The following is a 12,412-nucleotide window of genomic DNA, read 5'->3' as shown; positions in this document are numbered from 1 at the left end:
GATCAACCGATATTTGGAATGGCGAGGTGAAATATCTAGTTCTAACAACCGCTTTAATTTTTTTGATCTCTTTGACTTTTACCATACAAATGGGTCTTATTAATATTGATAACTGGCTTGCAATATTTGAATCCATCAATGCATGGACCGAGAGACCAAAACACATAATGCAAAAATCTGGTGTCATCTACACTGGTGGGTATGGTATGATAGAACACCCGGGTATTCGGATCCTGATCAACATATGCCTGTAGCAACTTTTGCAACCTTTGATAAGACTCTTCCTAGTTCCCAAATATCTTCCTAATCACCTTTTGTTTTACATCTCATACCTTATAATAAGAAGGCTTATGGCCATCATATTTCGACTCTATCATAGATTTGAGATGCTTAATTAGGGTAATGTGATCCTCGCCTAACTTCTTAAGAATGTCTGATACAATAAAATTAGAATTCACCATTTTACCATCATTTCACAACCCAATTGGTATACACATGTGAGAACCCATATACATGGTGACCATCCATAGTCCGTGGAGTTTTGGCTACATGACTACCGCGACATACCACTTGCATGACCCATCCACGCATTTTGCACAAAGTTTGACATTCGTCGACCTACTGATCACAAAATGTTTGTTTTCCTTGAGGGCATAAATTGTTAATGCGCACTTCACCTCCACTTTATTGGCAAAAGTCAACCTTTTGCAAAGATTTAGCCCCTCTTTCCAAGTAGGCACAAATGGTATCTCAATATTTGAAAGATTAACCATATTTGCCCAAGTATTTGTAGAGAATGACAAGGCAGGAGGTGCATAAGCAGGAATTGTGTTCGTAATGTTTTGGACACTAATAACAATGTATGCATCAGTTTCATTGCAGTCAAATATCTCATTGTCATCAATGTCTCTCTCAATGTTTCTCTCAAAGTCCCTTCATTCAATCCTCTCTTCATACTCATCTCTATCAACAAAATCTTCACCATTAATGACAATCTCATCAACATAGTCATCATCATCATCGTCGTTGTCATCATCATTATCATGATCATCATCGTCGTTATCCTCTACATGTGTAAAATACTCATATTGAGCATCTGAAACTGTAACCTGTAAACTTGTGGTTGTTTGTTGGATTTCCTAGACACCAATATCTGCACACAGCTCCAACTTTATGTACAACTTAATAGCACTTACTTGGATTATTCTCTCCATCTTGTCAAACATGATCTTTACATGTTTGTCTGCTTCTATCGCCATATACTTGTAATTAATCCGGTGCTTGAGGACTTCATGTAGAGAACGATAAGTAATTTGTATGTTGTGCATGGCAGGATTCACACACAATTCTTCCATAGCTATCATTTTTAATTCATCAAGTGTCTTCAACCTATGATCAATTTGAGTATAATAGCACATTATACCCGGCCTTTCAAATGGCAAGCCCTTGTTCGCATTGGCATTGTTAAGTGACCCACCGTGGTATAGGATTATATCAATTATAGTTATTGTGAACCTGTTAGAGTCAAGTATTGATGTAGGACACAATTTATTATTTAATTATTGTAAATTATTATTTTTGGTATTTTATGTAAAAAAAACGTTATTTTAGGTTTAGGTGATTTATTTCCTTGTTTTTAGGTGCATTTAATGCTTTTTAGGTCAAATTTGATTCCTGTTATGGTTAGGTATCAATTAGGAGTTATTTTAGATTATATTTTCTTGTCAGTCAAGTTTTAAGGAGCCCTTAAATAGGCCCCTAAGTCTGTAAACGTTTTTGATAGATTATTATCAATAAATACAGACATTTTGTCAATTTTTCTTCTGGTGGATTCCAGTTTTATCTCCTTGTGGATTCAGGGAAACCCCTCGTGGATTCAAGGTTTACTACCAGAAACTAACAGTTTAGTTTCTGTTCCACCAAGAGAGCATCGTGTGTGCTTCTCTTCAGGCTTCCGCGACATCAAGTATGATGGTGTAATGAAAACACACAAGTCATATACCGTCCATATGGATTGTCCATAATAAAAGAATAGAAGGATAGGATGTAAAACATACATCCCCAATAGCCTCGTCTGTCCATACTTATCTATTAGAATTGTCCAAGGAAAGACTAGCAAGGGCGAACCAAGTGCGAGCATAGCATTCGTCCAAGGCTCCCTTGGAAAGCTCGTCCATCCTTGAAAGCATTTGGACGAACGAGCTCTACATAGCCTATGACAAGAACATTAAGCCTCTTTGTTATGAATCGTTCCCAATGACAGTTATGGAAACTAAAGTCAAAAATATAACTGTCATGACCGTTACAGGAGTTAACTCCAAATCTAATCGATCCCTAAATAATAGGGGGGAGTTATGAGATGAATAACCGTTTACATCAACACTATATAAACACTTTCACTCCAATGAAAGAAGGTAAGTCCATTTTAAAAACAATATTCCCAGAGTCTTGGAACTTGAGATTCCTTAAGAAAGAGACTAACTTAATCATTGGAGGGTTTGTGGCCGGTGACCCCGGTCTCCTCTGACTTTTGTTGATTCTTTTTCAGGCCTAACACTTCGTTGAAGCCCGTGCCCGTATCATCCAACCTACTGATTTTCCAAGAAACATCAAAGTATACTATGTTAGTTAGAAAACATTTTATCTAGTCAAAGTATACAACATTTTCTCTACACAAAGTACAAATTCCAATTCATTCAAAATGCATGAATTTCATTACACATTCATACGTTAGACAAATAAATGTCTTCAAATTAGTTATGATAACACTACCCATTTCATATCCAAATTCTTTTTTGGTCATGCTAAGACTATCCATTTCATACCCAATACCAAAAAAAAAATCCTTGTAAAAGTATACAACATTTTATCTAGTTACATACCCATAACATTTTCATACCCATTTCATACCCAATACAAAAAAAGTCATTTTATTACACATTCAAAGGGCATGAATTACATATCTATTTCATTACAATTCATTCAAAGGACATGAATTTCACTACCCATTTTGTACCAAAAAAAAAAAAAAAAAAAGCCAAAATCCTTGTTAGATCTTGATATATTTCATTACCCATTTCGTACCCAATAACCAAAAAAAAAAAAAAAAAAAAGGCCTAAATCCTTGTAAGATCTTGATAAAAACACATTCTTGATAAGAGCCTAGAAATGATGAATAAATTTTTCTAACAAAAACCGTGCAAATAAATAGTCAAAATATTTACACTAACAAAACAAAGTTGAATATATTCACAATATCATCGTATCTTAGCTAAGTTATGTTAAATATCTACCAAATAAATAGTCAAGGTCTTTAATCCACACCCAACAACAAATAATACCCAACTGCAATGACAATAAAATCCAAACCCTTGCCTGATATGTAAATTTGTTGAGAGGGAGGAGCAGTGACAGAAAGAGGCAATGTGGTGTGAGAAGTGTGGGTGTTATGGGTGAGTAAGGTATTGAGTTACTGAGGAGTGTGAAAAGTGTTAGAGGCTAGGAGTGTTATGGGTGAGAGAGTGTGCAATGAGTTACTAAGGAGCACGATCTATGTTTATAAAATTTTTCCTGACAAAAATCGAGTCTTAAAAACTCAGTTTTGCTTTTTACAACTCGAGTCTATAAGACTCAAGATCCATGTGGCATTATACTTCAAAGATTAGTTTAAGGAATTTGCACAACGAAAATCGAGTCTTAAAGTCTCGGTTTTGCTTTATAGAACTCGAGTTTATAAGACTCAAGATCCATGTGGCATTATACTTCCAAATCAGCAAGTTGAAATCGAGTCTTTGAGCCTTGATTTTTGATGGAAATCGAGCCTATAAAACTCGAGATGCTAGTTTGCAATATTATTTTAAACACATGTCAGCTTATTATATTCTTTTTCTCACTAATGCTAGCCAACAAATTACCCCGAGTATGTAAAATGTGCTTGTATTGATTATATTAAAAATGACAAATTACACTAACACAGTATGACAACTCCGAAAAAATTAGACTTGCTATATCCAATTTTCTTAAAAAAATGAAAATGCCTCCCGAATTCCCAAAATATACACTCCACACCCTTGACTCCCTTATTAGATGGGGTTAACATTGGACATGGAATAAGGAATATTCATTTTCCATGTTCAAGCACTCCACCCCTGTAACCAAACACTTCCCCAACCATTTTCTATCTTTTATTTTTCTTCTTCTTCCTCATCAATCCTCCATGACATAGATGATAGAACATACCAGTTTCAGTTTATCCATTATAAGTTGTAATTTACAAGAACCCAAAACCACAAAAACGCATGGTTTGAAGATAATATATATTTCTCCTTGTATGCCAAAATGCAAAGCCAAAAAATTTAATGGCTAATTAATCGAATTTCATCATATTGGCATTGTGTAATTCTATGCTCTTATGTATTGAGTGGATCGGAGTTCTATCTCTATATTTGTATATGACAAGCTTTATTCTTTGTTTGGTAGCTGAGAAGTCTTTGGAAGAGAGAGGGGGGGGGGGGGATTTGGATTTTTCTGACTATTAGTACAATTCAAACAGGGCATAGATTTTTAGTTGTTAATCCATTGCTTTGCTTGAATGCCAAGTAAAAGAAGAAAAGAAAAAAGCAAAGGAGTTGTGTAATGTTTGGTTCAGGGTGGTGGAGTGTTTGATTACAAGATATGTCTATTTGGATTATTAGAATTTTGTTTTATTGGGAATATTCCTTCTGTGTTCAATGTTAACTCTGAAAGGAAATAACATACTCGGTTTTAGAATGATGCTCTGCTATGTCATTGCATGAGCAGAGGGCATGTGTTTATATATAAATTTAAGTCTGCACATCTACTTTCTACAACATCATTTCATTATTTACAGTTCATGCACAATTCTTCAAAACTTGGTCAGGTTCTGTTTGAGCAAAAATTATAGGATGGATCATGAGCTGTGGAGTGATTTAGAAAATCTGTTTGTCAGCTTTGGTGAGGACTCGTTTGACCGGCTTGATGTGAGGACTACATTTTTGAACAGAGGGTCTTGACATTGCCTGAGTGATCTTCTTCTTATCTGATAAAGGGTTTCGACATTGTTTGAGTGGTCTTCTTCTGATATGATAACACCCCCCCCCCCCCCCCCCCCAAAAAAAAAGAAAAAAGAAAAAAAAGGCAAGTCGAGGGACACTTCTGTGATGTCAAGCTTGAACAATAAAGGCTGAAAACTTGTTGATGAAAGTCCTTTAATAAAAATGTCATTGATTTGATCAATGGACCAAACAGACCAAACTACTATATCAATTCTTTGATGACTTTTTCCCAAATGTAATGATGGTCTAGCTCGACATGTTTGGTTTTGGCATGGTGAGGTAGAAAGACTCCTAGGTCTTGTAGAAGCATTTTAATCCGTGATAGACAGCTCAGTTACAGTGATTGCTAGTAAGCAATATTCAGATTCTGTGGTTGATCTGGTCACTGTCGGTTTTTTTTTCCTTCATCAGATTAGGTTATTACCAAGAAATATTGCGTAGCCTACTGTCAATCATCTAGATCACCAGCACAATTAACATTAGAGTAAGTTGTTAGGGCAGTGCAGCATTATATTTTTCTGAGTCCCATGTGAAAGGTTCCCTTTAGGTATCAAAGAACTCTTTTAATAGCTATGAGATGGTGTGAGCGAGGGGAGTGCATGTACTGACAAACCTAATTTACAGCAAATATGTTGTCTGGCCTTGTGATTGTAACATATTGCAATGCTCCAATGAGATTTTGTATTCACTTGGATCAGTTATCTCTTCAACACCATGCTTGGAGAGTTGCATCCTGAAAGTACCAGTGTTTTAATTGGTTTTGCATCATCCATCTTGGTTCATTGGATGAGCTACAAGATGTACTTTAATTGGCTAAATTGAAGAATGGTGGACAACCTGTGAGTTTCAATTCCCAAAAAGTAATGCAGTGGACTGAGATCTTTCATTGTGAATGGATGATTGAGGACTTTAAACAATCAGTTAGACTCAATTCTGGATTTCCTATCATGAGAAAATCGTTAATGTAAAGATTACAGAGCCAGTCGTGTTACTGATGAACAATGAAGGATTTGCAGTTAAGCCAGTGAAGTCGAGGCCTTGAAGGTAATCTGTTAGGCAAGTAAATTAGTCTTGGTGATTTTTTGAGGCCACAGGTAGATTTATTTAACTTGCACACATACATAGAGTAATTAGGATCAACAAAACGTTGAGGTGGTGATATGTATACCTCCTCTTTTCAAAATGCCAGGGAGGAATACATTGTGCACATCAAGTTGTTGAATGTGCCACCCATTTTGAATTGCAATTGTTAGGATTTTTCTGATTGTCACATTTTTAACAACAGGGCTGAAGCCTGAAGGTATTTGAGTAATCCATTCCCGATTGTTGGTCAAAGCCGTTACTACTAAACGGGCTTTGTATCTTTCTATTGTGCCATCAACTTTTTTTTTTACCCAACACTGTCATTTTACTCATTTATTGCTAACAGCATGTTTTCCTTTTGGTAGAGGGCCCAGGGACCATGTGCCTTGGTTTTGTAAAGCTTCAAACTCCAATGCCATTGCACCACACCATTCTTTGACCTTTGCCACTTGTGTATAGGAGCTTGGTTCAGTTGGTATGATGGGGGACTGAAGTGCTTTTGGTATCAAGTGTTTTGGTGTGGCATGTGGATGAAGCATGCTTTGATGCTTTGCCATAATTAGTTGTGTTGTTGTGGCCACCATAGTTGTTACCTTAGGCACAGCCATGATCATGTCCTTTGATTTGTTCTCTGCCTAGGTTTTGGTAGTTATTCCGAGTTGTAGTGTTTGTGAAGAGAGCAGTGGATGGTTTTCCCATCATGAATGAGTGATGGGACTTTAAACAGAGCTCATAGGTGAGGAGTTGACCAAAGAGCTAGTCGAACATGATAGGCTCTTCTCAGATAATAACCAAGGTGTGAATGGGATCAAACTCTGATTCAAGGCCATTCAAGACTTTTTTTTGAGAAGGCCATTCAAGACTTGATTACAGAGATCAAAGTCTGAGATTGGTTGGCCAATAATGCCATGGGAGTCAACAATACTTTTCATTTTGTCCTAGAACTTAGGAATGTACATTCCTTCTATGCGGGTCAATTGAAACTGTTGTTTCAGTTGCAAGAGTTTTGAATAAGATTGATATGGTGCCATGACTCAAGGCGAAGCCAAACCTCACACAAGGTTTGCTATCTAACCACAAGTTGCAGCCTTACAATACATATGTATTAAGGCATTTATCCAAAGGAGGGCAAGCAAATCATTTCCCACTTGTTTGGTCCATTCTGAATTGATTGATTGGCTTTATCAATGAGAAATTTTGAAGGACAAGGAATGGAGCCATCAACTTAGCACATCATTTTATTGGCTCTGAGGATTAGGACCCACTGACTCTTCCAGAGCAGGTAGTTATCACAATCTAATTTGATGGTAAGCAGGTATATGGTTGAGGGAATAGAGGATGAAACCATGAGTGAGAAGAATTTTCCTGATGGGGCTTTGATACCATGAATGGAAGTAACAAATTCAGTTTTTAGACTAACGCTTTGATATGTCATTGCATCAGCAGAGGTATGTGTTTATATAGAAATTCAAGATTGCACGTTTACATTTCTACAAAATTATTTCCACATTAACAGTTCATGCACAGTTCCTCAAAATTTGGCCAAGTTTTGTTTAAGCGAAAGTTATGAGGCAGATCATGAGCTTTGGAGTGATTTTGGGAATCTGTTGCCTGGATTTGGTGAGGATTCATTTGAGCCAGCTGGGGGTGAGGAGGACTGTGCTTCTGATAAGGAATTCTCAGAGAGGATGTTGACATTGTCTAAGTGATCTTTTGATAAGGTAACAAACTCCATTAGACCAGAAAGGGGGTCAAGGCAGCAGAGCATTAATTATTTTGGAAATTTGGGGGTAGTGTCATTTTTGGAAAAATTGGATATAATGAATCTAGTTTCGCTATACCACAGTGATGTTAGTATAATTTTCCCAAAAGAAATTGTTCCATGATAATTTGTTAACAACAAAAGGTTTCCAACAAAAATGACATGACACAACCTCAGGGGGTGGGAGGCCCAGCAAGTCAATCAATTAATCAAAGACAAACACTTACCAATGATCATCATCAGCCATGACAGTTGAAAGCAACAGTTTCTGCAAATCATCAATATCCTTAAGCAATTTCTCATTTTCCTGATTCCCAGTCTCTATCTCAACTTGTAAAGCTGCATTAGCACCAGTGTGGGACATATCAGAGAATCACTGGCAAAGTACTAGAAAGATTGGCAAGTTTGAGATTAAAATTTTATCCAATCTGTCACTATCTTGTGATCTAAATAATTTATTTGGTAAATAAAATTTATAGCAACATTTATATCCATACTCGAAGCAATCTCAGGACGGTGACCAATGGGCAAAAATTGAGCTCCTAACTTAAATTCTATGGTTACATTACTAAGAGCTGAATTGAGAATATTAGAATAAAATCCAACTGAAGCCAAAATCAAGCATGAGAGACATGTTATACTTCACACATGCATTTCCAACATTAAAGAGTTAGCCTACTAGGAAGGACAAAAAATCATCCAGTTATGACATATTCAATTTACTTATACTTTGTCTGCTGTATCAAATTAACAGCAGCATCTACAGAAACTTAACACCTCCAACTTGCACTTAACACATCTTCTCACAGGCACCATGATTGTCTTCAGTCTTCACTAACCATACATATATGATACCATATCCATCAAAAGTTCCATATTTTGTAGCCTACAATCCCAAATTAATCATTCCAAGCCTTCAGCATCATTCCCATACATATTACGTCCATAAGGAGAATATCATTCTCAGGACAAAATAAACCAACAGTAGTTTAGATGTTTTTAGAATCTCAAGAACGATTCTCTTTCATCTGATAATTCCACAATAGCACACACATTGAGCCTTGCCTACAAGGATAACTTGAACTTAGGCATGCATATGTTTATTATTTTGATGTGTGTACTGGGCATTGTTCTCAACTAGCGTTGCAGCATCATTTGTAATTTGTCAGCAGAATCCTTTCTTATTTTCTTTTGCAACTTAATTTTGAAATTCAAAAACCTAAACAACTCTTTAGCTTTAACACCTTGTCTCATCAATCCACAGAATGTACCCGCGAGAGAGAGAGAGAGAGAGAGAGAGAGGAGCAGTTTTCAGCTTGTGTAACAAGAAAAAGTAATATAATTCCAGATTGTCACTATAACCACCTTAATTTATTTGCAATTGTTAAAGACGGGAATAAAATAATATAGAGAAGCGGAAGCAAAAGAGAGAGAGGAATACAAGAGATTACATGGTTCACCCAATAGCCTACATCCACAAAATAAAGCCCCAGCGGTTACATCTTTAAAGTATACTCAATCATCAATTACAGCGAACCCTTAACAGGTACATATAGAACCTAGAAGCTAGGGTTAGCCTAATATCGGCTTACAACATAACTGGGCCTCTTAGGCCATTACATCAACATAAACCCAATACTCTAACAGCAACATCCAAGAAAAAGAACTTGTCCCTTTATATACAAGTGGAGCTACAAAACCTGTAATTTCGTTTTATCCTTGTATTATATTAATGACATAAAAAAAAATAAGCTGGGTGCGTTAAAAGTACATTCTTATCCTTTACTTTTTAAACTAAATCTCCACATCAGTCAAATACTAACTTATTACAAACTCATTGGATGTGTTGGCCATAAAAATACAGATGTAAAATACAGTTAGAACTATTATATTTGTGTAATCAATATAAAAAGAAACAATACACTCATACACACACAAATAGATATTCAGTAATAACAAATGTGCAGTAAAGTCATACTAACCAAAAAAAAAAAAATTACATCATATAAGGACATAGTAAGTTCAAGAATAATAACAAAAAGAAAAAGCAAAGATATGTAGGTAAAGAAATTTATGTAACCATGCCTTTGAACGAAAAGAAATTAATGAAACAATAATAGTGAATATTACCAGAGTTAGATTTATGAAGATCTTCAAGAATTTCTTCCACAAATGCCAACATTGAATTTTTCAAGGCATTATTTTTCTTATCCAAGAGATGGATTTCATTTTCAAGAAGATCTTTCTCTGACAGCAAAGCCCTCAATTCATCATTTTTTCCTATGTCAATGTCCCTCTGGAATTCTAGGCACAGTGTGGTAAATCCTTCCCTGTACAGAAACAGCTCAGTCATCAGTTTCTATGCTACATAACAGTTAAATCAAACTTAGAGATTGAAGTTTCTAATGCGACTTCCACTGGTACTTTTACATATTAGATTAAGACAAGTATTTATAAGAAGCTTTAGATGCAATTAGGATGGACTCTGCAGTATAGGATAATAATATGAAAACATAAAATCACTGCATAGCCTTGTGAGAGTCCATTTGGAACCTTAATTTCATGTATAAATATACACTTGTGAATTTCATGATTTCTCTGTGATATTAAACAATGTCAATGGCCACATCAACATGTTGTACTAGATTCTTAAAATCAGTATGACATAGAAAAATAGAAAAATAAATAAATAAATAAAGCCAAAGAAAAGGCCCAAAGCAAGCAGTAAATGTAAGATAACTCATCCACAATTCCCCCCCCCCCCCTCCCCCCCCCCCCCCCCTCCCCGGCGGTGCCTACGGCTACATGCATCAACTTGCTGACCAACCTGACCACACATACATTGTCATGTGGACGTAGAAAGCACTTTTAGAAAAGGAAAAAAAACAGATCATTTGCAAATATCAGGTTTGACAGGAACTCTTTCATCAAAAAAACAGGTGAGATGGTGAAAATTGAGGCTTCTCTATATATAGTATTCATTATATATAGGGAACAGAGATTCCACATTAACACTTACAAACAATTTGGTCAATACCGCTTGTCATTGATTCTTCTCAGCATCTCATCTTGCTTCATTCTTGCACAACATAAATCCTTCTCCAAGCAATTCAGTGAGGCCCTTGAATTAGCTATTTGCCAAAAAAGGGAAACATGAATTTGAAGAGTTGAAAGAGTAACAAGTGTCCATCAAAGACATACAAACATGGAACAACATGCACAAGAATCAAAATCCTTGAATGTGATGAAACACACTCATCAAATTACCAAATCTCCCAAAAACTTAAGGTATTAGAAAATGGTGAATTTAATCATAATTCTCACTCTCTTCAGGCCTAAACTCCCCCTTAATAAGTGGGCCCAAACACGTAGGATTTTTAATATTTTAAATAGAAAGTAGAGTGGAATCGGGATTAAACTCAAGATCTCCGACTCTGATACTATGTCAAATTACCAAATCACCCAAAAGTTTAAACTATTAGGAAGTGGTAAATTTAATCATTTAATCATAATTCTAATAGCACTTAAAAAGTAATGCTATAGACAACATTTTTCCACCGACAGTCGAGTTGATTAGTTCTTCCTAGTTCTTATCTAAGTCCATTACTGACATTACATTGTGAAATTTTATAGTGAATCGAGACTTATTGTAAATGAGTGCATTTGCACAACTCACATGACAACAAAATACTAAAACATCAAATACAAGTTATGAGTGTTTTTTTTTTTTTTTTCCAAAAATCAAAGTTGCAATAGCTTCGAAGCAAAAAAAAAACTCATGGATATGAATTATTTAATAAGTTAATTTCATAAAGCTTAGATACCAGTGACGATGGCGAATCCATTGATTTCAAAGTGCGAAACGTAAAGCGTCTTTGTTAGTTCCGATTCTCTGAGAGCCAAAGCGGTCTCGATCTCGGAGCATTTGACGATCTCCGACTCAATCTCGCGCGTGATCTGAATGTTGGCCTCAATTTCATCGTTCACCTAACACAGACCAGAAGATCGATCAGGACAGGACAAAACAAATCGATTGTTGCTAAGGAAGTAGCAAATGGAGCCCTAGCAATCAGTAGAAACAGAAGCGAAGGAATATACCTGGTCGAGCATGTCCTTCAGGGAAGATATCTGGCACAAAATCGCTCCCGAATCCTCCATTTTCTCTCTGCGAAAAGCTTGAACACCTACTACTACACCTCCTAATGAATAATGGTTATTTTTGAAGTTCCCGCCTTTTATATTGACGAGAGTTTTCAACGCTCATATATGGGCCTGTGGGTTTGGGCCTTCGGTTGGGTTGGTTTGGGCTTTTTTCATCCAACTTGAACTACCCTCGGAGTAAATAATCTTCACGCATTGGCCACAAATCAAGTTTTCAAGTGAAACTATTTTTAATTTTTAAAGGCATAATTCAAAGTGGAATAAATCTAAGGGCTATATTTTGCTAATTCATTAAATTTAGTTTAGTTTAATCACAGTTAAATTTTTATTA

At 36.0% G+C, this 12,412-nt stretch overlaps 1 protein-coding gene across 1 annotated transcript; it reads right to left on the bottom strand.

Annotated features, from left to right (window-relative positions):
• Nucleotides 1-2,216: 2,216 nt before the first annotated feature.
• On the bottom strand, nucleotides 2,217-12,122 carry LOC112019920 (uncharacterized). The gene is made up of 6 exons (XM_024052464.2): nucleotides 12,019-12,122; nucleotides 11,745-11,907; nucleotides 10,958-11,051; nucleotides 10,051-10,250; nucleotides 8,148-8,259; nucleotides 2,217-2,591 (listed from the first exon to the last, which is right to left on the bottom strand). The coding sequence occupies exons 1-6, from the start codon at nucleotides 12,076-12,078 to the stop codon at nucleotides 2,483-2,485; spliced, it is 738 nt and encodes a 245-aa protein (XP_023908232.2). The 5' UTR covers nucleotides 12,079-12,122; the 3' UTR covers nucleotides 2,217-2,482.
• Between the last annotated feature and the right edge of the window lie 290 nt (nucleotides 12,123-12,412).

Source organism: Quercus suber, unplaced genomic scaffold, assembly GCF_002906115.3.
Source record: "Quercus suber isolate HL8 unplaced genomic scaffold, Cork oak 2.0 scaffold_669, whole genome shotgun sequence".
Lineage (NCBI taxonomy): Eukaryota > Viridiplantae > Streptophyta > Magnoliopsida > Fagales > Fagaceae > Quercus > Quercus suber.
This window is presented reverse-complemented; position numbering and strand designations above follow the sequence as displayed.